The sequence below is a fragment of the Terrapene carolina genome, unplaced genomic scaffold, assembly GCF_002925995.2.
Source record: "Terrapene carolina triunguis isolate 2854851 unplaced genomic scaffold, T_m_triunguis-2.0 Scaffold95, whole genome shotgun sequence".
Lineage (NCBI taxonomy): Eukaryota > Metazoa > Chordata > Testudines > Emydidae > Terrapene > Terrapene triunguis.
This window is the reverse complement of record NW_020664446.1, coordinates 40,966,253-40,993,335: the sequence shown is the minus strand read 5'-3', so window position 1 is coordinate 40,993,335 and position 27,083 is coordinate 40,966,253. Positions and strand designations below refer to the sequence as shown.

General features: G+C 47.8%; 1 protein-coding gene across 2 annotated transcripts in view; it reads left to right on the top strand.

Annotated features, from left to right (window-relative positions):
• The window catches only part of LRRC20 (leucine rich repeat containing 20), a 187,976-nt gene that overhangs the window by 3,681 nt on the left and 157,212 nt on the right, over positions 1-27,083 (top strand). Inside the window, exons 1-2 of one of the 2 annotated variants that reach the window (XM_029911342.1) lie at positions 6,847-6,938; positions 10,214-10,343. In XM_029911342.1, coding sequence (XP_029767202.1) covers positions 10,262-10,343 — 82 coding nt within the window. In that variant the 5' untranslated portion in view covers positions 6,847-6,938; positions 10,214-10,261. Of the gene's footprint in view, positions 1-6,846; positions 6,939-10,213; positions 10,344-27,083 lie in introns of those variants that run through there. The other variant, XM_024201860.3, reaches the window with a different exon arrangement.

The following is a 27,083-nucleotide window of genomic DNA, read 5'->3' as shown; positions in this document are numbered from 1 at the left end:
AATAGGACACTGCTGTGACATGTGGCAGGCTGACAGACATGGAAGCTGATTTGCTGTTTTTAGCCCACAGAATGGGTACTGCCTGAGCATTGACAGAATAAGTTTTGCTCACTGTCCTGTCAGTGTTTCACCCCTCTTGTTGCCAAAAGAAAAAAGGGGAGATACCTCATGGTTAATCATAAACCAGTCTCTCTCACTAAACAATCAAACTGATAGCAAGAAACATAAACCCCAATTACAGGGCAGGTTTCAGAGTGGTAGCTGTGTTACGAGGAGTCCTTATGGCACATTAGAAACTAACAAATTTATTTGGGCATAAGCTTTCATGGGCTAGAAGCCATTTCATCAGATGCATGGAGTGGAAAATATAGTAGCAGGTATGTATATACATAGAACATGAAAAGATGGGAGTTGCCTTACCAGGTGGGGGGTGTCAAGGTTCTTTCCCCACTCTGAACTTTAGGGTACAGATGTGGGGACCTGCATGAAAACCTCTAAGCTTAACTACCAGCTTAGATCTGCTTTTGCTGTCACCACCCAAATGATTTATGAGTTATTTGGGAAACTCTGTCTCCCCCCTCAAAAAACCTTTCCCTCCCTGGGTAGCCTTGAGAGACTCCTCCACCAATTCCCTGGTGAACACCGATCCAAACCCTTGGATCTTAACACAAGGAGAATTTAACCATCCTCCCTCCTTTCCCCCACCAATTCCTGGTGAGTCCAGATCCAATCCCCTTAGATCTTAAAACAAAGAAAAATCAATCAGGTTCTTAAAAAGAAGGCTTTTAATTAGAGAAAGAAAGGTAAAAATCATCTCTGTAAAATCAGGATGGAAAATAACTTTACTGGGTAATCAGATTCAAAGAGCCCAGAGGAACCCCCTCTAGCCTTTGTTTATCTCTGTTTGCTGTAACTTTGAACCTCTCTAGCAAAAGGTACATTTACAAGTTGAGAAAACAAAGATAAACCTAACACGCCTTGCCTGGCTGTTACTTACAAGTTTGAAATATGAGAGACTTGTTCAGAAGATCTGAAGAGCCTGGATTGATGTCTGGTCCCTCTTAGTCCCAAGAGCGAACAACCCCCAAAACAAAGAGCACAAACAAAAGCCTTCCTCCCACCAAGATTTGAAAGTATCTTGTCCCCTTATTGGTCCTTTGGGTCAGGTGTCAGCCAGGTTACCTGAGCTTCTTAACCCTTTACAGGTAAAAGGATTTTGGAGTCTCTGGCCAGGAGGGATTTTATAGTATTGTACACAGGAGGGCTGTTACCCTTCCCTTTATAGTTATGACAGGGGGTCAGTCTAACGAGACAATTGGACCCATTTTATTGAGGGGAAAATGACGGTGGGAAATTATGTTCTTATCTACTGTCTCTATTTAATAATTGCTTATAAGAAGTTCAAAGCTATAAGGGAAAAGCAGATTGATATTTAGATGTTTAGGAGAATATTCAAGACTGTAACTGTATTTTAATATTATATGAGATATTTTGAGAAGTGAACATAAATAAAAGACTGTGACTGAACAGTGATATGCTGCATCTTTAATTGGTGTTTCTGTCTCTCTTTGGCCTCACTGCATGGGAATCATACAGCAGGCTCCAAGAAAAGGGTATTTTTTGCAGACCCTTCTAGGAAGTTTAGGGTTACAGATGCCCCCCGACTTACGCAATCGTTCCGTTCCAGAAAGCCTTACGTAACTCAAATTTTGTGTAAGTCGGAAACGTATACCCGTACGTTACGCAAAAATTTCCGCAACTCGAAAATCCTATTTCTGGTTTATGGAACATTTTCCGTAAGTGCGAATTTGCGTAAGTCGGGTCTTGCATAACCCGGGGAGCGTCTGTATATCATTGGAGGTTTCCCCTTTTCATCATTTGTGCATTGTTATGCTGATGAACCCTCAGGTCTTTGGGAGGATCTTTTGTGTACTGATTGCACTGTAACAGGGTGGTTAGTCCTTTAAGAGATGGAGGGCCAGGGGCCAGCCAACCCTGGTTACAGAAAGAGGCACACCTGTGAGAGATTAGCTGTTTCTTCATAAAGAACAGCAGGAAGCTACACTGAAGGGTTCGAAGTTCAGAAATTTCAGGGAGTGAGAGAGGCTCATGAAAGGAAGATCCTAGGACTTTAGAAAACAGAAAGTTAAAGCTTCTGCTAGGTAGGATCTCAGAGTGGCCTACCAAAGCAGGAATAGGTGTGGGAAGGAAAAGGTTAAGAGTGACCTAATAAGAGGGGGAAAGTATGGCTTAAGGTGACCAGACAGCAAGTATGAAAAATTGGGACAGGGAGTGGGGGGTAATAGGCACCTATATAAGACAAAGCCCCAAAAAATCGGGACATCTGGTCACCCTATCTTTGAGTTTTATTTTGAAGCTTTTATTTATTTATATATATATATATATATATAAACAAACAAACTTGTGGGACTCTTAAGAAGGGGCGATGGATGAGAAAATGTGTGTGGAGTTCAAGGAAGCCCTGGAGAAAGAAAATAAGGTAGGCTTAGGGTTACCCTATTTCAAGTTTCCAAATAGAGAACATGGCTGGGGCAGTGGTAGGAGAATGGAGGTGTGTGTGTGTGTACTGGGAGGGGGCATTGAAGGGATACCTATGGCCTCACACCTGAGATGGGGGACGGGGGGGTCAGTGTTACACTTTCTGTCAAGGTGACTGGTGTAGCCTGGGATGCAGTGCCAGCCTGCCAGTCAGTGCCTCCCTGTGGGCTTCCTCCAGATGAGGAGCTGGGGCCTGGCCCTGTCACCCCTCCTGTTCAGGTTTTGAGGTACAGCTGAGAGGAGCTTGGCAGCTCTACTTACCTGGCAGACTGGCCCAGGGTGGGTGGGATCCAGCAGATGCAGGGGAGAGACCAATCAGTGTGCAGAGATGGCTCTTTCTGAGCTGCCATATCTGCTCCACAAGGAAAGATCCTGAACACTTCCTCTTATTTGAAAAATCTGCCTGGACAGAAATGGGCAGACCGAACAAGAGGTCATGTGTGGGAAAACCCAGATGTATGGTAACCCTAGGCAGGCTGCCTATAGTGTGAACTCAAGGTCGGTGTGTGTGTGCATGCATGGGAAGCAGGTTGGCCCCATGACATGCACAAATTGAAACTATGCAGAACCTAGGGCTTGACTTTTGTCCTCCTGTAATGCCTTTCACCTGAGGCTCTCAAGTGGGTTCTACAACTCAACAAACTAAGACTCCTATCCCCCAGATGAGTTACACAGGTTGAAGAAGAGGGGGAGTGATTTGGCCAAGGAGCTACAGCGAGTAAGTGACCAATGTAGGAATAGACCCCTGAAATCTATCTAATAATAATAAAAATACCTAGTTCAGAGACAACAGCATCACTCAGCAGATCAGTGGCAGAGCCTAGAATAAAACCCAGTGTGACGGGTTGGATCACAGAAACCCCCTTGGGAGCTGCCACCCGATGTGCCAAGACTACCCCTGCTTCTGTTTTTCCTGCCAGCTTAGGGCTCCAGCACCCTGTCTTGCTGAGCCAGCCACTCCTGTCTGGCTCCAACACAGACTCAGGGTCTGAATCACTTGTCCCAAAACTGCAAGTTTACCCAAAAACAGCTCACAGGAGTGTGCTTGTCTTTAGCACTCAGATGCCCAACTCCCAATGGGGTCTAAACCCAAATAAATCCGTTTTACCCTGCATAAAGCTTATGCAGGGCAAACTCATAAATTGTTCGCCCTCTATAACACTGATAGAGAGATATGCACAGTTGTTTGCTCCCCAGGTATTAATACATACTCTGAGTAAATTACTAAATAAAAAGTGATTTTATTAAATACAGACAGTAGGATTTAAGTGGTTCAAAGTAGTAACAGACAGAACAAAGTAAGTCACAAGCAAAATAAAATAAAATGCGCAAATCTATGCCTAATCAAACTAAATACAGATAATCTCACCCTCAGAGATGCTTCAGTAAGTTTTTCTCAGACTGGACACCTTCCAGGCCTGGGCACAATTCTTTCCCCTGGTACAGCTTTTGTTCCAGCTTAGGTGTTATCTAGGGGCTTCTCCATGATGGCTCCTCCCCTTCTCTGTTCTCTTCCACCCCTTTATATATCTTTTGCATAAGGCGGGAATCCTTTGTCCCTCTGGGTTTCCACCCCCCCTCACTGGAAAAGCACCAGGTTAAAGATGGATTCCAGTTCAGGTGACATGATCACATGTCACTGCAAGACTTCATTACTCACTTGCCAGCACACACATATACAGGAAGACTCACAGGTAAACAGCCATCTGCAGACAATGGGAGTCATCAAGATTCCAAACCATCATTAATGGCCCACACTTTACATAATTACAATAGGCTCTCAGAGTTACATTTTATATTTCTAGTTTTAGATACAAGAGTGGTACATTTATACAAATCAGATGATCATACTCAGTAGATTATGCACTTTGTAATGATACCTTACAAGAGACCTTTTGCACGGAGCATATCCCAGTTGCATTATATTCACTTATTGTCAAATTTTTATAAAACCATATAGACTGCACGACGTCACACCCAGCTCTTCAAAATCCCAGGCCTACGCTCTACTGATGAGGTCATAATACATGTAATATAATGTCTAGTTTCCCTCAGTATCACTCTGATCTATCTATATTTTCTTCCTGTCTATAATGTTTCTGTTTAGTCTTTCACATTTCTAATGACCCATCACTGTAGTATCTGGGAGTCCTGTGCTTTAGGCACAAGACCATTCTATGGAACTTTACAAGAGGCTGGTTTAGAGATCAAATGAGACCAGTACACCCTAGTTACAGGGGATCTCTCTCACTACCCAATCATGTATAGCGATTCCTGTGAACCACAAGAAGCCTGATTAGTCCAAAATATCTGAAAATCCAAAAAGTTGAATGAGACTTGTACATCTTAATTACAGGGGGATCTCTTTAACGAGCCAGTCAAATGCCCCAGTTTCAAGACAGGTTATATGGAGAGACTGCCAATTACAGGGAGGTCACACTAGTCAAGGTTCCAGACCCACATAAGTAACAGGAATGTCACTGACACCCTGGTTACATGGTAAACACTCTCGCTAACCCATGAAAGCAGAAAAATACCAAGAAAATAAAAGGGCAGAGACCTGAACCCTAATTTACAGGGAGGTCACTTTGCCACACGTTCCTTTCCTTCGCCTCCATTTCAGTGATTTGGTTTTGTTCCTCCTATTTTCCTGCCGTTTCTTGGATGCTTCCTTCTTGTCTGCTTGTCCTCGGAGGTGCTGGAAACGGAAAAAGTTTGTCAGAGAGCCTCAGACAGGGCTGAAATTCTTGCTACAAAAATCAGCGATATATTTTAATTACATAATGATTATAAAGGTTGTATGAAACAAAATGTAATCCACCAACACTAAGAAAAGCCTGTAGTGGCAGATTTATTCCAAATCTTTCAAAGGAATTTGTATTTTTTTAAATTTATCTCACATTGTTGCAGAATTTCTCAGTTTCAAGACCAAAGCGAGGCAGAGTCCCTGAGGTTTGGCTGCAGAATTCCAGACTAGGTTTAAACTGAGTGTGATGGGCCATGATTATGTCCCATTTCAAAGGGTTGAAAGACCTGCAGCCAAATTACACAGTGGTCACTCTGACCAGCTGATTATGTGACAACACTTCAGCCCTTTCCCACCAGCCACATCCCCTTGGATCTTACTGCCTCAGCAGCACTTTCCTTCTAAACTCAAGCCCTTCCCATCACCCATGCTACTGCAAAGTTTCCCACCTAATCTGAACCGGCACCAATTCACGGCTTCTCAACTTGCTCCTATCACCCTATCCTGCCATCTCAGCCATCCTTCTACCCCAGCCTCTTCCCTCACCTTGTTTTACTCCCTCAGTGCTTCCTACCTAAACTCAATCCCTTCCTACCATTCATGCCTCCCCAGAGGGTCTCATCCAATGTGAGCTACTGTAATTCATGCCCTTCAGCTTGCTCTTGTCTCCCCACCTCACTGCCTCAGCCTTCCCCCTCTCTGTCACTTCCCCCCAGCTTCAGATCATGCACCCACTTTTACTGCCTCAGTGCTTCCTGCCGAAACTTGATCCTTTCACACCATTTGTGCCACCTCAGAGCTTCCCATCCAACCTAGTGCCTAGAGCTGCTCCCTAACTAACTCTGCTGCTTCTTCCTGCTAGGAAAACAGTAACTCACTTTTTCCTTTGCACCAGGAGCCCTAGCTCATGCCATCTCCATACCTCCTCCTGAGCCTACACCCATCTCATGCCAATTAACTCTCACTACCCTGGCTAGTTTTTTAGTGCACTACCTCAATGGGAGCTAGTGCAAGTATTTCTAGTGAGTAGGGAATCCTACCCTAACTCCAAATGTACACGGAGCCTTAGAAGTGAGGCGAGGGTGTGACCTGTGGCAGCATATTGCACAGGAACAAAGCTAAAGCTTCAGGTCAGGAAGTGCAATATCTTACTTATCTCAAAACAGTCTAATGATCACAGGGATGTGTCAGTGGGGGGTGACCTGAGATGTATTTTTGACTTGTAACCAGTCAAAGCCCTTGCTCTAATTATTAATAAATAATTCCTAATATACATAGTCACAACAGTCAATCATTTATTTTGGTGACATTTCTAAAAAAAGTAATCTTACATGGATGAATTCCCTAAGACGTGTTGACCTTGGAACAAGTAACTGGGAACTGTGATTAAGGAACCAACTTCACCTTTGTGCCTAACCCGCTGCCAGAGCTCCTGCATTTATTGGCTCTGGGTCTTTTGCTGTTCTCTGTCAGGTCCTCCTCGTTGGATTTCCTCCCCCCCCCCCCCCCGACCCCTGCAGTTTGGCCGTAGAGGCAGCTGTTGCTGTTCTTCACAATGGTTGGAGGAAACAGGACAGACGGAGCTGGGAGTTCAGGCTGAGCAGCAGCAGCAGCAGAGTGGGTCTGGTGCTGGGTAAGAGATCGTTTCCCTCTTCCCTCATCTCGCACAGAGAAAAAGAGATTAGAAGAGTTTCCTCCTCCCCCACACACACAATGGGGCGTGTGGATACTGCAAACTCCCCGATGGACTGGGGCTGCCAACGCAGCCCGGGAGTTTGCACTTCTCAATGCAGACTGCTAACATGCAATAGTCTGAACTTGTTTCGCCCGGTGGCCCGAGGGGTTGCATCCACCAGGTCCAGGAAACAGTGAGAGTGAGAGTCCCGCAGCTGAAAGTGAAAGGAGGCTATTGTAATGCACGCAGCCTGCTTCCTGCTCTGTGCATTTCCGCAGAGCGTTCCTGCTGCAAAGGCGCTGAGGACAAGGCCACCCCCCTCTCTTCTCTCCCCCGGCCTCTGCCCTAAAGTGGGACACGTCTGGAAACAAACAACTACTTATGCTGTACATTTTGGTGTTGGAAGTTGAACATGAAAGTGTGGAGAGGGTGAAATGCCACCTTCTGTGGCTTTGGGGGTCTCCCTGCCTCCTCATAGTTGAGTCAGGGTGGCATGTGAAGTAATTGTAGGATGTATGCAGATATTGCTGTTAATCGTCCTTAGTTTTCCCCATAAATGAAAAAGCAAGCTGTGTTGGATCAATGCAGACTGTGACAGCATTTGGTTGTAATATCACTTGGGTTTGCTTAGGGAATATTGCAGCCCAACTTAGTGTCAGATTTGCATGGAAAGGTATCTGGGTTCAGAAGTCTTGGCTTTCTGCCACTAGTCTAGTTGACTAAGTGGTAAAAATCAAAATACTAAATATAGGACCACTGCTGCTGGATCACTGCCTAGGAGGGCTTAGGCATACTCCTTAGTAAAGATACCAAAAGCATCCAAAGGAGGCATGACATGGAGATGTGCTGCTCGGCCAGGTACAGACTGGGGTTCTAGGCTACTGCTTTCTTGCATGATGTTACTAGATGCATCCACTGGTCCTTTTCTACTTCTTTCCCATTTTGGCTCATCTGTTGTTCTTACAATTCTTTTTGAGCCAAAATTCTTTGTAGTTTGTCTCCCCAGTTTTCTATTAATTCATGCCAACAGAAGTGCCAGAGATCCCCTTGGAGAACAAAATAGATTAATAGATTAAGGCCAGAAACAACCATTATAATCTAATCTGGTGTGCATAACACAGGCTATAGAATTCCACCCACTAATTTCTGCTTCAAGCCCATAACTTCTGAGTATTGTGGTCTCAGAAAAGGGGCAGTCCAATCCATCACTGACTAGGGGTCATTTCTGCATACTTCCAGGTGAAGTTTAGAGTTGGCTGGTGGTAGGAGAGGTAGTTAGAGGCAGAGTTTTGCCTTCTGCTCAGTAGTAAAGAGGTAATGGAGATCAATGTGTCCTAGAATTCAAATCCTCCCGGGGAAGACCCCAGAGAAGGCCTGGTATTAGAGGCCTGCTGTCTTAATTGCTGGAAAGTTCAGGTTACTGAAAACACAAGTCTTTTTGTAAGGACTAGTGAACTGAACAGTTACTCTTCTGGATATACTTAGGTTTCATTTGTGTGTATTGTCTCTCTGGTTCCTTTTTTCCATGCTTATTTGTATGTTTTTTCTGGGCCTTAATTTGTGTGTAAATAACTCATGTTCCATTACTCATTATGAGCGTTGCTTCTAAGAATTTTTAAATGAGGCCATATGTACTCATTTTGTCTACCTTTGAGAGATGCTGTATGAAAGACATGCTCTAGGGAATCAAGTAGACATTCTGCCCTGGCGAGACAATAAAAATGGGTCTTGGGACAACATATAATCAGATGCAGATTAGCCACTAGGCCAATGGGGCCTATGCTCAGGGCCCCCCAGAAAAATGGGTGCCCCAGCTCCGCCCACCTGCCCGGTGCTTCTGCCAGGGAGCGGGGTTGGGGCGCGGGGGCTTGCCCCACTCTGCATGCCTGGTGTTCCTGCTGGGGAGCAGGGTTGGGATGCGGGAGCTTGCCATGCTCTGCCCGCCCAGCAAGTCCCCACACCCGCTCCCCGGCAAGAGTGCTGGGAAGACAGACAGGGCAAGCCCCCGTGGCCCGACCCAACTCCCTGGCAGGAGTGCTGGGCGGGGCTGGGAAAGCCCCATGCCCCCATCACATTTCCCTGGCAGGAGCAGTGTGTGTGTGTGTGTGGGGGGGGGGGGGGGGGGCACACTGCAGGCAGAAAGGGTGGGGAGGGGCCTCTGCATATAATAAAGAAAATCCTCCAGAATTTAAGGAGAACATCACAGGTTTTTCTTTTTCCTGTTGTACCCTTCCGCCATCTGAGCACAAGGGATAATCTAGGCCAACAGGTAAATATTCAGAAGATTGTAGGGTCATATTAAATCACAAGGAATCACATCTGGTCAGGAGTTCTGACGTCCTGAACTACTCAGATCTTCATATAGAGCTCAATTTGTGAGGTTTGGTGTTTTTGGTTTTGGCAGGAGGTGTTAATTTTTTTAATTTACATATTTATATTTGGTGTGAAAATTCAGTATTTAATTATTGAAAAAAATAGGTTTAACAAAAGGCAGTCAATAATATTAATAATCTACAAATGTCTTTTTTATTTTGATAGCCACAACTGACAATTTTGATTTAAGAATATAACTCAAAGCAATTAATAATTTTAAAGATACATTTACTCATTTTGTAGTCTTTTGGATGGTGCAACAATAATGACAGTAACGAGTAATTAAGGGAAATTTAAAATTGAAGTTCATGGAGTCTGTTCATTAATTAAATCCAAAATACAGAGTATTTTGTGTAGTTACAGTGTAGTTACATTAGTGGAAAGTACATGCAAATAACTGCTCTTTCTGATTTAGTAGTATTTCACACTTACTTTGTACTATTGCAAATGACTACATAAAATGCAGGGCAATGGGATATCTGACCTGCTGTAAAAATTCACTATTCACTGCAGAGTGTAGTAGAAAGGAAGTGGGAGAGGAAGGATGTTCCATGGTTAGAGTGCCAGTCTAGGACTTGGGAGACCTGGGTGGAAGTCCTTCCTCTGCCACAGACTTCCTGTGGGACCTTCGGCGAGTCACTTAGTTTCCCTGTGCCACAGTTCCCCATCTGTAAAATGGGGATAAGTGGTTGTGAGGTTAAATGCAGCAGATTCTGCTTAATAGCAGTCCTGATATTAACTTCTGATTAATAACATTTTGCCAGGAATAAATCCTGTCCCATTGACTGCTATTTTTACTTGTCCCTTTCATGATATGCTAGCACACTGGACCCTCACTGTTTTTATTTCCTCATTGACAGTTTCCTCTGTGGAAGTGCTTCCCTGGTGGGACTGGGTGTGGTGCCTGCATGGAGAAAAAAATGGGGGAAGCTGTAGCCAGAGTTGCCAGAAAGGTGAATGAAACAGTGGAGAATGGAGCAGAATCCCTAGGTGAGTTAATCAGTCTGGCTTTGCTCACAGTGTGAGTTGGTCCCATACAGAGGGGCCTTTCAACTGGGGACACTAGGCCATGGTTCTTAGACTGTCATTTAGAAGGGTGTTACCAAGACAGCTGGAGGATGGTTTGTTTTCCTACCAATTTGTTCCTTTTATATTTTGAAAAGTGTTGATTTCTCCATCTCCCGATCCATGTTTCCAAAACGAGCAGAGGCCAATGTGGCTTCTTGCACTTAACTTTGGCATGCACATGCTAGGATGGTTAATAATGTCATCAGGGATGTGCATGGACCAGAAAATAGTGTTGTTAATTAACTGTTTGCAGCAGAAGGATACTTTAATTATTTTCATAATACAAAAACTTTTTTTGTATTTATTTTGATGGAATTGTGCATTTTAAAAGTCTGCCAATTATTGCCGGGTTGGTTAGCTTTCTGGCAGAGGTCCCTGTGTCACCTATTTGGAGTAGAGACTGCAGCCTGCTGTGCCCCCAACCTGGTATGCTGACTAACAAGTCCTTTGTAGGAGGATGGAAATAATGTTCTCTTTGAAAATGTCAGATCTGTTTGTAAACAGAGGGCTAGATTCTGCCTTCCTCAGTGTCCTATTTTACACTGCACTGGTGGTATAAAGGGCCTGCAAAGGGAGTGGAAGCAGCCCTTACGGATTGTTACAGGAAGGGTTTCCCCACCGAGCATAGAGCCAGCACAATTGTCCTGTGCTGGCCCTCATTGCATCACAAGACCTTGTGGTATGGTAAAGGAGTGAGCAGGCATAGTTGGACCACACTGCCCGCTGACTATTCTGTGCTGGTGGATGTAGGGTGACCAGATGACAAAACTGAAATATCGGGACGCGGGGGGGGGGGGGGGGGGGGGGGGGGAAAAAAAAAAGCTGCCGAAGCGCCCCCCCGCACCCTGCACCAGCTCGCCTCATCTCCACCTCCCCCCATAGGGGAAAGTGCCCAGCTGGTGCAATCCCATGGGTGGCCCCGGAGTGGGGGCAGTAGGCCCCAGCCCCCCCGTCCCGCTCGGGTCCCACAGGGGAACGAACGGGGCTGCCGCTGCCTCTGCCCCGGGGCGGGGTTTCCCTACAGCCCGCCCTGCGGGGCGGCACGCATGTGGCGGGAGGTGAAGCCCCGTGGGAGTCCCCTCGTGGGCAGCTGCTGTCCCCCCACCCCCACCCATGGGCGCGTATAGGGAGCCGGTTCCCCAGGCCGGACCCGGAGCTGCCCCTGCAGGTACCACCCTGCTATCCTGCCTGCGCTCAGGGCCAGGCCAGACTCACTCACCCTGCCCTCCCCTGCGTCCCCGGGGCCTCCCTCCAGCGCTTGCGCCGCCATACAGCTGATCGGCGCAAGCCTGGGAGGGAGGAGGAATGCGGCGAGCTTGGGGAAGAGGCGGGGATTTGGGGAGGGATCCAATGGGGCAGTGAGGGGGCGTGGCCAGGGCAGGGATTTGGGAAAGGATCCAATGGGGGAAGAAGGGGGCGGAGTCGGGGCAGGGGGGGCGCGATCCCCTCTGGGCTCCGCCTGTGCGCGGGAGCGGAGGGCAAAATTGCTTGTTTGTCCAGCGTCCGACCGAACATTGGTCGGGACGCGGGACAAACAAGCAAATATCGGGACAGTCCCGATAAAATCGGGACGTCTGGTCACCCTAGGTGGATGGCTCCATAAGGAGTCCTTGTAGAACAACATCAGTTAGGGCAATATCTGTGATTGCTCCAGTGTATGCCAGGGACTGTTCTAGTCTCCAGTCACCTCCACAGTCTGTAAGGTAGAGAGGTGACACACAGCCATCTGTATTCCATCCCTTTTCCATGCTGTGTTAAGCTCAGTTTGGCTGCTGCCCCAAATGAGGACCACAGTCTTTGTATTGTACATGGTCCTCCCCATCTGACTGTAGGGAGATGTACAGTCAGTACAGAAACCAGTCATTCTTTCAGTTCTGTCAACACTATCATCTTCTAGTATGTCACAGATGCATTCTTTATTCAGAGTATAGAGTCCACCACTATAGATGACATAGACAGTTAGCACTGGGGACTTGTACAATCCCAAATCTATTAAAATGGCAAATTTGACAACCGTATCCTCAGTCAAAAGTAACTGTCAGCACCCCTTAGTGAAATCAGTGAGGGCCATATAGGTGACTTAGCCGAGTGGTTCTCAAACTTTTGTAGTGGTGACCCTTCACACAGCAAGCCTCTGAGTGCGACACCCCCCCATAAATTAAAAACACTTTTTTTATATTTAACACTATTATAAATGCTGGAGGTGAAGTGGGGTTTGGGGTGGAGGCTGACAGCTCGTGACCCCCAGATAATAACCTCGCAACCCCCTGAGGGGTCATGACCCCCCCAGTTTGAAAACCCCTAACTTAGCCCTATTTTATCTAGTAAATCATCTGTTCTTCATATTGAACACTCATCAGCCATTAGTTTATGGCTTTCCACGCAGTAATGGGAATTGTCCACGTAGTTCGGGAATTAGGCCTACCAGGAAGACCACAGGCTCTTAGAAAGTTTAACTGATTCCTAGTTATCATTTACCGTATATACTCGATCATAAGCCAGTTCGTTTATAAGCCGATCCCCCCCACCCCAAGATGGATAAGTAAAAATGGAACATTTTTATGACTCATTCATAAGCCGACCCTATAATTCAGGGGTCAGCAAACTTTGGCTCCTGGGCCATCAGGATGAGCCGCTTCCCTTCTGGCTCTGCTGGCTGTGCTGCCTCTCCTTGCTCCCTCTGTTGGGGGAGAGGCTGTGTCCCACCTCCCCCTCTCTATATCCGTTCATAAGCCGACCCCCTTCTCTGGTGCTTCCCTTTTTTACTAAAAAAATTTGGTTTATGAACGAGTATATACGGTAATTAATTTCTCTTTATTCTCTATCAGTGTCCTTGGGTGGTTTTTAAGCTGGCTCTTTGAGTAGAATTTGACATCCTGTGTGCAGCCAGAAAGGTACATAAGCTCTGCAGGATATGGACTGTTCATTTTTTTTTTTTTTTTTTTCATTTGTATAATCTTTGACATAGTGGGACCTCAATCCTTAAGTGGCTCACTTGGATGCTACCATAATAAAATATTAAGAATAAAAAATCTGAGCTTGATTGAAATGAAAATACCTCAAGAACAGTTGAACATCTTCTACAGCTGTTCTTTTTGCTCCTTCATCTATCAGTCTTCATGCTGAGCAGGGGAAATAAGAGAGCCTCTATACTTTCTTCTAGATCTACTTCTGCTTCTACTTTCTCACTTCATTCTTTAGCACGTAACAGACTGATAGTGTGACTATGGTACGATCAGTTCAACAGCATGCTCCTGAGGAGCCCCACTGCATGAGCCTTGTATCTTTTAGGCTTAGATGATAAGGAGGACATGGGCAATTTTAACATACTGTCACCAATATGGCTGAGATACTGGCAAGTTACTGTCTGCCCTTCAGTCTTCTCCCTCTGGCACCCTTTGGAAGTTCTATCTTGGGTGGCCTCTGCCCATCCAGCTAAGGGTATATCTACACTTTGAAGTGGAGGTATAAATTCCAGCTCAAGAGGACATGCATGCATGCTAAAAATAGAGTTTAGCTGTGGTGGCGCAAGCAGTGAGAGGGGCTAGCTGCCCCAAGTACATGCCTGTATGAGATGTGGAGAGCCCATTTCAGGTGGCTAGCCCATCCCGCTGCCGTTACTCTCTTTTTAGCGTCCTAGCTTGATCGGAGCTAGTGTGAGTACTGCATATTGCCTCGAGCTGCAGTTTACACGTCTAGCTTGAAGAGTAGAGAACCTGACTGAGAGTAAGTCTAGATTTAAAAACAACAACAACATAATGAACTGTATGGTAAAGCCCTAATTTAAAAAATTAAATCAGAGGACTGGCTTGCTTTAATTAAATCCTCATTGGGTCTAGTTACTAACTGCAACTTCTCTCCTTAGGCAGGTGGAAAGTGTTCTAAATACCCCACAGGCATAGCTGGTTGCCTAGATCAAATCCTCTTCTCCCAGGAAGAACATCCTTCCCTTAGCCAGCCCTCTGCCTTCTGGAAGCAGCCATCATAATGAACTCCATCTGGGATGCTTACTACTTCCCAGTGCCTACTTTAACCCTTTCCTTACTTCTTAGGTGCATGGCTTTGTAAATACTATCACACATCCATTACCCTCTCTTGGCCTGATGGAAACATTTGCTTCCCTATTCCTTTAGAACTTTGTTACCAATACCTTTCTTATTCTAGGAGATACTGTATAGTTTCCTGGCTCATCCAAAAATAAGCCCCTAGAGCTTACCATGACAGGCAAACTGACAAGTGAAGGACCCACCTTTCTTCTCCAATTTGTGTTTTTCCAAGGGCACAGAAAAGGGGTTTATATCTCCATCTTCTTATTTGGGGAACTGCTTGATATCTGTTTTTAAACTGTGAGCAGGGCCGGCGCAACCCATTAGGCGACCTAGGTGGTCGCCTAGGGCGCTACAATTTGGGGGGCGGCGACTGCGGCGGCATTTCGGCGGCGGGACCTTCTGCCGCCTCAGTGGGGGGCGGCATTTCGGGGCGGGACCTTCCGCCGCCTAGAGCGGCAGAAAAGCTGGCGGCGCTCCTGACTGTGAGAGACCAACCCATCTATCCCCCAACTAACAACTCATGGGTACTAGTGCCTTCACTTCAGCCATGTCTCTTTCAAGACACTGATTTTTTCTGTTTTTCTGGGTTTTGCTCAGTATCTGGAAACTGGAACTTATCCCATGTGCTCCTCTTGAAACAGACTCGCCTTTTCTTCAAGTGCTTGTTCATGTCCATTCCAATCAGATGTGTGCATGCCATGTGCACCCCAGCCAGAAGATTTTTCCCTTAGCAGCGTCTGTAGGGTCGGCCTGGGCACCCCCTGGAGTCGCGCCTTCATGGTGCCCAATGTAGGGCCCTGCCGACCCCCCCACCACCTCAGTTCCTTCTTACTGCCAGTGACGGCTAGCTGGAACAACGCTCGCTTTTGCTTGCAAGCGCTTTTGGCAGTGTCCTCTTCAGTTTTGATTGTAAAATAGTGTAAATAGTTTGTTAGTTAGTGGTCATAGTTAGTTGTTGTAGTTATTGTGCTTCGGGGGGAGGATGTCGTCCCCTCCCACCACCACCAACGTCTTCCCCAGTTCTGAGGTATGTCCGGGTCCCCAGGGTTCAAACTCTGCAAGGACTGTGCCAAGTTTATACCCAAGAGTGACCCACACTCTTCTTATCTGCGGTGTCTCGGGGAGAGCCACCAAAAGGACAAATGCAGGATCTGCAAGAGTTTTCGCCCTAGGAACCTTAAAGGCCGGGAGCAAAGACTTAAGCTCCTGCTGATGGAAGCAGCACTTTGGCCACATTCCGACCCGGGGTCCACAGAACCTGCACCAAGCACTTCCTCATCGTTCGGCGCTGGCTTGCGCATCGGAGCACTGCAGACCAAGGACCTTAAGGTCTCACGGCATCACCACAGCTCCGCCCATAAAAAACCCTCTTCGGTGTGGCATCGTTCTCAGTCCCCGGTTCCACAAAAGTAGAAAAGGCCAGAGAGGGGTAGGTCTCCCCCTCTAAGGACCAAGGGACTTGTGGCATCGATGAGCATCTCCAGCCAGGCCACCTCGTCTCTCCAGCCCTCTCGGGTCTCGTTGACTCCTGTCCTGACTGGGGTTCAGTTGAGTCCGAACCTTCAATGGTCCCCGGAACGCCAAGGTGATCACCTCCAGCTCCCCTCGACGCTGGAGGCATTTGAGGCAGCTAAGGACCTTATATGCCTGACGGTGCCGTCCTCCCTGCAGAGGAGAGATAAGTCGCCGGTAACTGCACGGCCCCACTTTCAATCAAGGGCAAACCAGTGCTGATGGCGGGACGATCCCCATCCCCGGCGCACCTCGGCACGCCGCACCCATGCAGGGGAGCCACACCGATCCCCGAACTCTCGGCACCAGGGTACCGCTCCTCCGTGGTCGTCCTACTCAGAGACCTCGGAGTCAGAGTCCTATCGCTCCAATAGGACCAGGACCAGGAGGTCCAGATCCTGCCGCGACCACCAGCCATACCTGGCACCATGGCCTCTGCAGTGGCAACCTTTGACACAGTGGCCCATTTGGACAACCTGGGTGTATCACCAGGGACGGGTCCAGGGCCCAAGGTCCAGGTCAGTGTCTTCAGCGTCCTTCACCCCCCGCAGGCACCGCTGGCAGTGGCACCACCAACAGAAGCGCCAATACCGCTGTTGCCCCCTACAGCTCCAGCACCGAGCCTCCCATCAGTGGCACCGCTGACTACTACAGCATCGATTCCACCGGCGTCGACGATATTGGCATCGCTGGAACCAGCAATTTCAGCATCACCTGCCTCGGCCCCGATATTCTCCCCCCCCCCCCCCCCCCCGTGGGCCCGGCATCGCAAACTTTGGAATACCATCTGCCGCGAGACCCACAGGGCACTGAAGGGAGTGAGCAGGGTCCGCTTCTCCTCATCCTCCCCAGATGAAGCTGTGGCGGGGACGTCGACGGCCCCAGCTCTGGAGGATAACAGGATACTCCAGCAGCTCTTATAACCTGGGCATACAGGTGGAGGAGATGGTGGAGGAATCCAACCCAGTCGTCGACCTCCTCGCACCGTCTGGTCCCTCCCATATCGCCTTGCCCTTAATAAAGACGATTATAGAGACCAAAAAAACCCTGTGGCAGACCCCTGCATCTCTGGCCCCTATAGCTAAGAGGAATGAGAGGCAGTACTTTGTCCCTTCTAAGGGATATGACTATTTACACACACACACACACCCTGACTCCCTGGTGGTTGATGCAGCAAATCAGCGGGAATGCCAGGGCTACCAAGGCCCCTCCCCTAAGAATAGGGAGGCAAAAAGACTCGACCCTTTCGGCAGGAAGGTCTACTCCACTGGGGGACTACAGCTCCGCATTGCAAATCAACAGGCCATTGTGAGCGCACACACACACACCCTCTGCACTGCGATGGCCAAGGTTGCAGAACTGCTGCCTCAGGACTCTCGCGCAGAGTTCTCGGCATTGGTGGAAGAGAGTCTCCCGAGCTTCCCTACAGGCGGCATTGGACGCAGCAGATGCAGCCTCATGTACAATGGCCATGGGGGTTGTAATAAGGAGGGGTTCCTGGTTGCAGGTCTCTGGTTTCTTCCCCCGAGATCCAGCAAACAATCCAGGATCTCCCCTTCGAGGGTTCAGTGGTCTTTTCTGACCAGACGGATAAGAGACTCCATAGTCTGAAAAACTCAAAGGCCACCCTTAGATCTTTGGTGCTCCATAGACCAGCCACTCAACGTAGGCATTTCCGGCCACACTCCAGGTTCTACCAACCCCAGAACCACCAGGATACTCCTCGTAGGAAGAATAGGAGCGTTAGAAGCAGGCAGCACTCCTCGTCAGGGCTCGGGCCCGGCCACCGCCCAGCCCCAGACCACCCTTTTGAAGGTGCGGTCGAGGACGGCGCACCAGTACTACAACTGGATCCATCCTCTCTTTCTTTTTCGTCCTGACTATTTCCTTTCAACTGTCCATGGTCCCGTATCACCTCGGACTGCTGGGTGCTCCACATAGTACAGAGGGGATAGTCCATCCAATTCTGTGCCATCCCTCCCTTCCACCCCCCTTCTCCGTCCCTCTTCAGGGACCCCTCTCACGAGCAACTTCTCATACAGGAAGTGGACTCCCTCCTCTCAGTAGGGGCAGTGGAAGAGGTTCCTCAGGAGTAAAGGGGCAAGAGCTTCTACTCCCGGTATTTCCTAATACCGAAAGCCAAGGGTGGCCTCAGGCCCATCCTGCATCTGTGGGAACTCAGCAAGTTCATCAAGAAACTCAGGTTCTGCATGGTCTCCTTGGCCTCCATTATCCCCTCATTGGATCCAGGAGACTCGTATGCTGCCCTTGACTTGAAGGATGCGTCCTTCCACGTAGCAATAATTCCACCTCTCAGAAGATACCTCAGGTTTGTGGTGAACAATAGCCACTATCAGTTTACTGTCCTCCCATTTGGCCTGTCAGCAGCACCTTGGGTGTTCACCAAGTGTATGGCAGTCGTTGCGGCGTTCCTGCGCAAGCAGCAGGTACAGGTGTTCCCGTACCTCGATGACTGGCTGATCAAAGGCCACTCCAGTTCTCAAGTGGAAGAGCAAGTCGACTTCATAAGAAGGATGTTCGTCGAACTGGGTCTCCTTCTAAATGAGGCCAAATCGACACTGTATCCAGTGCAGAGGATAGTGTTTATAGGGGCAAGGCTAGACTCGACTCAAGCCAGGGCCAGAAGCCAGATTTTGGTCACTGGGCGACATCATATGGGGCCTCAGGCAGTTCCCCATTACTACAGCAAGGAACTGCCTGAAACTTCTGGGGCATATGGCTGCTTGTACCTACGTAGTACAGCATGCCAGACTCAGGCTTCGCCTACTCCAGTCATGGCTAGAGTCAGTATATCGACCAGCTCGAGATGCTTTGGACAGCATTGTAACTCTGCCTCACCCAATACTAGACTCCCTCCTGTGGTGGCTCGACCCACAGGTAGTTTGTGCAGGAGTACCCTTCAGCAACCCCCAGCCATCCTTCTCATTAGTGACATATGCATCAGATCTGGGATGGGGGGCACATTTAGGAGACCTCAGAACACAAGGCCTCTGGCCTCAGGCAGACCTTGCTCCGCGTATCAATATCCGAGAACTGAGAGCGGTGTGCCTGGCGTGCCAGGTTTTCAGTGCCCATATATCATGGAGATGTGTATCAGTCCTCATGGACAACACCACGCCAATGTTTTATATCAACAAACGGGGGTGCATGCTCCTTTCCCCTGTGCCAGGAAGCCCTCATGTTGTGGGACTTCTGTGTAGAGCACTCGATACACCTGCAGGCATCAGGAGGAGGAGAACAGGCAGTCAACTGAAGTAGTAGGAGCCAGTTAGGCCCTTAAGACGCTGATATCTTCCCTCACTCAGGCCCTGCTACCAGCCTGCTTATTTGTCTTCTTCAATTGAGTGTTGAGAACCACTATAGCTGGCACAGAACGGCAGTCATGAGTGAAAGAAGAAAATGCCCCTCTGGGATGGCGTTCAAAAGAAGCTTTTCTATCTAAGCAGGAAGGAGATCGCCTGAGAAAGATAGATAGATAGATAGATAGATATAGAGACAAATGTTCACGGTGAGCCTTCTGGCCCCAGTGAGGATGTGAGGGGTGAGGAGATGCCTGATCTTCCAGTTAGTCAGAGTGCAGGTGACCTGGCAGCTACTGCAGCATTCATATCTCCATTTCCAATTAATGTAACCATGCACATTCCTGAAGAAAAGTGTAGATCAGAGAAGAGTGTGGTGGAGGCGCAAGAAACAGCTGCTGCTGAGTTTAGTTACTTAAGTCTAGATGATCCAGGACTGTGGACCCACTTGAGCAGTAGCCCGAGGGACTTCCTTGTGCTGCATGGGCCACAGCAAGTGAAAAACTTCATGTTCCCCAAAGACAATGAAAATAGAAGTTTCCATCCAACATATTACTGGCGTGAAATCCCCAATGGTGACAAAGTGGAGAGGCCATGGCTTATGAACTCAAAAACCCAGAATGCTGCATACTGTTTTTGTTGCAAACTCTTTCAGTCTAATATTCCAGCCACATTGGATTCTATAGGAGCAAAGGACTGGTAAAATCTGGCTAGAAATCTGGCATGTAATGAGAAGGCAGCTAATCACCAGACAGCATTCCATAGGTGGAAAGAGCTTGAGATGAGACTAAGGTTAAAGGCCACCATAGATGATCAGCATCAAGAGAAGATTGCATCAGAATCTCTTTACTGGCAAAAAGTTCTGAAAAGGCTCATTGCCATTGTGAAAATGCTTGCTACCCAAAACCTAGCACTGCGTGGCACTTCAGATCAGCTTGTATGTGCCAAACAACAGAAACTTCCTTAAAATTGTGGAGCTGATGGCTGAAGTTTGATGCTGTACTCCAGGAGCATCTAAGACAGGGGTGGGGAAACTACGGCCTGCAGGCCCGTCCTGCCCGGCCCCCAAGCTCCTGGCCCAGGAGGCTAGCCCCCGGCCCCTCCCCTGATGTCGCCCCTCCCCCGCAGCCTCAGGTCGCTTGCTCTGCTGCCGGCGCAATGCTCTGGGCGGCGGGGCTGTGAGCTCCTGGGGCAGCGCAGCTGCAGAGCCCGGCCTGACCTGATATCTGTCTTGCGTGGTGGCAGCGTGGCCCAGCTCCAGTCGGATGGCGCAGCTGTAGCGCCGCCAGCCACTGGTGCTCTAGGCAGCACGGTAAGGGGGCAGGGAGGGTTGGATAGAGGGCAGGGGAGTTCAGAGTGGTGGTCAGGGGGCGGGGGTGTGGATGGTCGGGGGGGGGAAATGGGGTTGAATGGGGGCAGGGGTCCCAGGGAGCAGTCAGGAAGGAGGGGGGGTTGGATGGGGCGGCAGTGGGCAGTCAGGGGCAGGAGTTCCGGGGACAGGGAAAAGTGTGGTTGGGTGGGGCGGCGGAGGTCCGGGGGTAGTCAGGGGACAAGGAGTAGGGGGTGGTGGTGGATGGGGCAGGGGTCCCAGAGCGGCCGTCTGGGAACAGGGGGGGTTGGATGGGGCAGGAGTTCTGTGGGGGGGGGGGCAGATAGGAGGTGGGGGCCGGGCCACAACCCCCTCCCCTAACTGGCCCTCCATGCGGCCCTCAGGGCAAAAAGTTTGCCCGCCCCTGATCTAAGAAGAGTCACCACCCAAGAAATGTACAAACCCCACTACCTTGGAAAAACTATTCAAAATGAGATCATACAGTTACTGGCAACAAAAGTCAAACAGAAGATTGTGACAGATCTGAAGTCAGCAAGATATTATTCTGAACTGCACACCTGACATCAGCCATATGGAACAAACGACTTTAATGGTGCGTTTTGTAACAACAACAGAACCTAGTGAGAATGTCCCTGCAATGGTGACTGTCGGAGAGCATTTTCTAGAATTTATTGACATTGATGATACTACAGGAGCTGGTATGACAAATGTGCTTCTTAAAAAGCTAGAAGATACGGGAATTGCGATAGCTGACATGAGAGGTCAGGGCTACGATAATGGTGCCAACATGAGAGGAAAGCACAGAGGAGTGTAGACATGGATCCAAGAGTTAAACCCTCAAGCTTTTTTTTGTCCCATGCAGTTCTCATTCATTGAACTTGGTGGTCGGTGATGCAGCATCAGCTTCTAGTGAGGCTGCTGAATTTTTTAATGTAATTCAAAACATCTATGTATTTTTCTCTGCATCAACTCATCGATGGCAAATTTTGAAGCAACATCTGGGAACATCCTCTCTGACACTGAAACCACGGAGTGCCACACGATGGGAAAGTCGAGTGGAGGCGATAAAGCCTATCAAACACCAAGTTGGGAAGATAGATGATGCCATAGTTGCCATTATGGAAGATAATGCTATGACAGGAACTGTTCGTGGGAGAACAGTGCCAGAGGGAAATGGAATCACCAGAAACATACATAACTTCAAATTTCTGTGTGGCTTAGTGTTGTGGCATGACATACTGTTTGAAATAAATATTGTAAGCAAGAGACTCCAAGGTGTTGACCTTGATATATCTGGAGCAATGGAACAACTGGACAAAGCAAAGTCATACCTACAGTCTTACTGGTCAGATGAGTGATTTCAAAACGTTCTGAAGAGTGCACAGAAGTTGACAGAGGAACTTCACACTGAAGCTATTTTCCCACCCATTCAAGAATACAAGAGTCACCGAAGAAGAAGACATTGATTACGAGGCACGGGATAATCCCATAAGAGACCCCAAACAACAATTCAAAGTTGAATTCTTTAACCAGGTGCTAGATTGTGCAATACAGTCAGTTGAAGAACATTTCATGCAGCTCAAGGAACACAGCAGTATATTTGGGATGTTGTATGATATTCCAAAACTCCTCACTATACCTGAAGAAGACCTACCACAGCAATGCAGGGCACTGGAGACAGTGTTGACACATGATGACATGCGCGATATTGATGCGAGTGATTTAGGTGATACATTTCAGCAGGATCAACTCCAAAGGCTGTTCTGGAATATATGTGCACAAATAAGATGACCACCCTCTTTCCAAATGCTTTTGTTGCTCTGCGCATACTTCTAACACTTCCTGAAACAGTTGCCATGGGAGAACGCAGCTTCTCCAAGCTGAAGTTAATAAAAACACATCTACGCTCCACAATGACACAGGAGAGGCTGGTTGGCCTTGCAACCATCTCAATAGAGCATGAGCTGGCCCAGACTGTGGACCTTCAGGAAGCAGTTCAAATCTTTGCAACCAAGAAGGCACGGAAAGCACCACTTTGATTATTCAAACAGATAAAAATGCCAGTGTTTACTATGCAGACAAGAAAAATTGCATTTGCTGTTCAGGTGTTTGAAAGTTAAGTGTTACTTAAAATTTTTGAACAAGGCATTTTAAGTTGTTAGTTCTCCTTTATTGGGGTAGGTAGCAGAGCAGTACCATGAGAGGAGTAGAACAGGCATAAGGCAGACTTGAGATCTTTCAAAGTTTTGGCCCAAGTGAGGGGGTCTGGGTGAGTCATTTGAGCTCCCTGCCTCAGGTGCCAAAATGTTGTGGGCTGGCCCTGCTCCCATTTTCACATCAACCAGGACATCTTCCTCCCAGTATTCTATCCGAAGCCGCATTCCAGCAGCAGGGAGCAGAGGCTTCACTCATTGGATATCCGCAGAGCACTACCCTTCTATATCGAGAGAACGAAGCCATTCCGAAAGTCTGTCCAGTTATTCGTAGCGGTGGCAGATAGAATGAGAGGCCTCTCTCTCATCGCAACGCATCTCATCGTGGATCACGTCATGCATTTTGGAGTGTTATGACTTGGCCAAGGTGCCTGCTCCGCTGATCACCGCGCACTCCACCAGGGCTCAGGCCTCTTCAGTAGCATTACTGGCACAGGTCCCCATACAGAAAATCTGCAGGGTGGCAACATGGTCCTCTATACATACTTTCATGACGCACTATGCGATCACTCAACAGGCCAGAGATGACGTGGCCTTTGGATGAGCTGTGCTCCAATCAATGGATGACTCTGGCCCCACCTCCTGAACTATGGCTTGTGAGTCACCTGGTTGGAATGGATATGAACAAGCACTCGAAGGAGAAAAAGCGGTTACTCACCTTCTCGTAACTAACTGCTCTTCAAGATGTGGTGGTCATGTCAGTTCCAATACTCTCCTCCTACCCCTCTGTCGGTGCAGCTGGCAAGAAGGAACTGAGAGGGTGGGAGGTCAGCAGGGCCCTATGTTGGGTGCCATGAAGGCACGACTCCAGGGGGTGTCCAGGCCGACCCTTCGGACGCTGCTAAGGGAAAAATCTTCCGGCTGGCGTGCACGTGGCGTGCACACACCTGATTGGAATGGACATAAACAACGCGTCTCGAAGAACAATAGTTACGAGAAGGTGAGTAACCGTTTTTTTCTCAGGCTCTCATATCTCATGCCAATGATGCTCTTCCTGTTCCCAGTCATCCTGCCTACATCATTCCTCCATCTTAACAGCACACTTCATGCTCTTCAGTGGCATGACAGCACCACTCCAGTGATTATTAAATTTTTTTTTTTTTTTACTGTTCTAATTACCTGGCTGCTTTCTGTTTATCCACCAGTTTCTCAGTTTTCCTTGCTTCACCACAACCATGGGTCTCCTACTCCTAGATTTTCTTCCAACTTTTTGGGCATTCAGCAATACCTGGTACAGTCATCACTAAAAGCTTCACTTTTTTGTGTTAAAGCTTGTAGTATTTGCAAGAAAGCAGGGAGTCTCAAATTTCAGTGAAATGTTTTTATTTAGCAAGTGTATTAACGACATGATGGGATGAAACTGGATTACTCTTACTCAGAGTATTTTACTCAGAAAGCTCTTAAACTTTGTCGTCTTCCATGTCTCTTTAGTAGGTTTTTCAACAGAAAATTGGGTTTTGTCTAAATAAATTTTTTTACCAAGTGTCTGCTTCAAAAACATTTTCCATCATGGACAGCAAAACACTTAGGGGTAGCCCTGTTTTATGATTCAAATGCTGCTGTGGTGTCTCACAGAAGTAGTAGTTCAGGTGTCTTTATGCTCCCTTTCTTCTCAATCGGACTGGACAGGGCTTTCTGGCTAAACTACATCTCCCTTGACGTACCATGGTCAGTGACTCCTATGATGCACTCCCACCCTTCATCGAGAATGGAGAAGAGTGGTGTATCATGGGAGATGTAGTTTGGCCAGAAAGCAAGGCCCATAGAGGAGAATGACAACTTCCATGAGGCACCACAGCACCATGTTGAATCAAAATATTTCAGTTTGGGAACAAAATACTTCACTGAAAAGTCAAAATTTTCTAGGGGAGCCTATTTTCCAGCTAGCTCTACTCTCTCTAGTCTGGTTCCTGTTAGAGGTCTTCAGGGTGCTCCAGATGGCACTATGGCACAAAGCCTTGATAGATATGTTACTCTCCTTTCCTCTCAATACTTGGTTAGCTACCCCACAGCTTGGAAAAGTACATAGACATGGGTCTCATGCAGTGTTCTCTCTAATTTTTTACGTCCATGTGCGGAATGAATTTTATATGCACCAATACGGAGGTGATGTGGTGGAGGTGGGGCCAAGGGGTTTGGAGTGTGGGAGGGGGCTCAGTTTTGTGGCAGAGGGGTGGAGTGTGGGGGGTGAAGGCTCTGGCTGGGGTCTGGGTGCTGGGGTGGGGCTGGGAATGAGGGGTTTGGGAGGGGGCTCAGGGATGGGGCAGAGGGTTGTGGTGCAAGGGGGTGCAGGCTCTGGGGTGGGGCCAGGGATGAGGGCTTTGGGGTGCAGGTTGCCCCAGGGCTGCGGTGGGAAGAGAGGACTTCCTCCAGCCCTCTCTTGCCGCAGGAGTTTGGGGCTGGGCCGGGCTGGGGGAGGGGCTCCTCTTCCTGCCTGCAAGACCCTTAATAGCCTGCTGCATGGCCACACAACTTACAGGGAACTTTGGGTGAGATGGGGCATGAGACCTAAGGTAGATTTACACAAAATAAACCTCTTTATTCACCAAGCGTTTGTTTCTTTAAGTAACAAGGTTTCTATATTTATAGAAATTTTTACTAGCTACATAAAAGAGCATTCATCCTAGGCTCTGGATGTCCTTGACAAACTCTTGATAAGTCATATATAAGACTTTACAGTTGGACCACTAATACCACTACTCCAACAGCATTTAACAATAAATCCCTACCAGCAAAACTACCTTTGATTCTCAATCTCACCCTTCTATATATGTACCAGTTTTGACAACTTTCACAATATTTGTTTTTTCTTAAAGCTCCAGCTCCCAGAATCACACAATTCTGGGAATCCCATCTTTAATGAAAAGAAAAGTCAAGTTTCTAATTCCCTTATGGTTGTAGAGAAAACTTGAAAATGTGATTTGAGTGCACCCTAAAGGCACAGAAACCAGAAAGCAAATAAAAAGCACCGAAACTTTATTTTTTACTAAAAATCTCATGATTTTTTGCGGGGCCTGACTCTTGATTTATAAATGCTCCAGGTTGGCAATACTGGGTGTATTTAGACAGACTTCTGCCTGAATAAGGGCTGAGTACAGAATATCAGATTTGGCCTAATGGGTGTTGAAAATGTATTTTACAGAGGTGGTGGACATGGAACTGACCAGTTTAAATTCCACCAGCACAGTCTTCAGGCCTTACTGACCACATTTCAGAGAAAATGTGTGCCTCTCTTATGTCAGTAGTTTAGGCTGATATGTCTGTTGTTGTTTTTTTAAAAAGTAAAAGGTCAAAGTTAAGGCTGAGTGGTGGATCAAAAGTTGCCTTGAAGTTATAGGAGATGGTCATTTGTTACTTGGCAGTGGGGAATTGGTGGAATTCACTGTATTGTGGCATGAACTGGCTTAGTAACGTCTCTAGACTTTATAACATTTAATTAAAAAAAAAAAAAAAAGGTATGTTGTGTAAAGAAGCTCCATCTATTTAGTTTATCCAAGAGTCAGTTAAGAGGTGACTTGATCACGTTCAAAAAGTACCTACGGGTAAAAGATTACTGATAGTAGGAGGGCTCTTTAATTTAGCACACAAAGGCATAACAAGATAAAATGTCTGGAAGCTCAAGCTAGATAAATTCACGTTAGAAATAAGCAGTACATTTTTACCAGTGAGTGAGTAATCATTGGAATATCTCACCAAGGAATGTGGTTCATTCTCTGTCACTTGATGGGGAATTGGTCACTTTAAATCAAGATTGGATATCCTTCTAAACGATATGCTACAGCTCAACCAGAAATTATGGGCTTAATGCAGGAATTGCTGGGTAAAATTCAGTCAGACTTCGATGGTTAAAGTCCTCATTTCTGGCCTTAAAATGTATGCATCTATAGGGAGATTTAAAAATATTTAGGTGCTAGCTGTATTAAATTAGGGTTACCATATTTAAAAAATAAAAAAAGAGGACACTCCACGGGACCCCGGCCCCGCGCCAACTCCACCCCTTCCCCAAAGTCCTCGCCCTAACTCCGCCCCCTCCCCTGAGCGCCCCACATTCCCCCTCCTCCCTCTCAGCCACGCAAAAAGGGCTGCCCGAGCACTACCGGCTTCACGGTTTGCCGGGCAGCCCCCAGACCCTGCGCCCCCAGCCGGCGCTTCCCCAGCTCAGCTGGAGCCTGGGAGGGGAAGCGCCCAGCCGGGGGCGCAGGGTCTGGGGGCTGCCCGGCAAACCGTGAAGCCGGTAG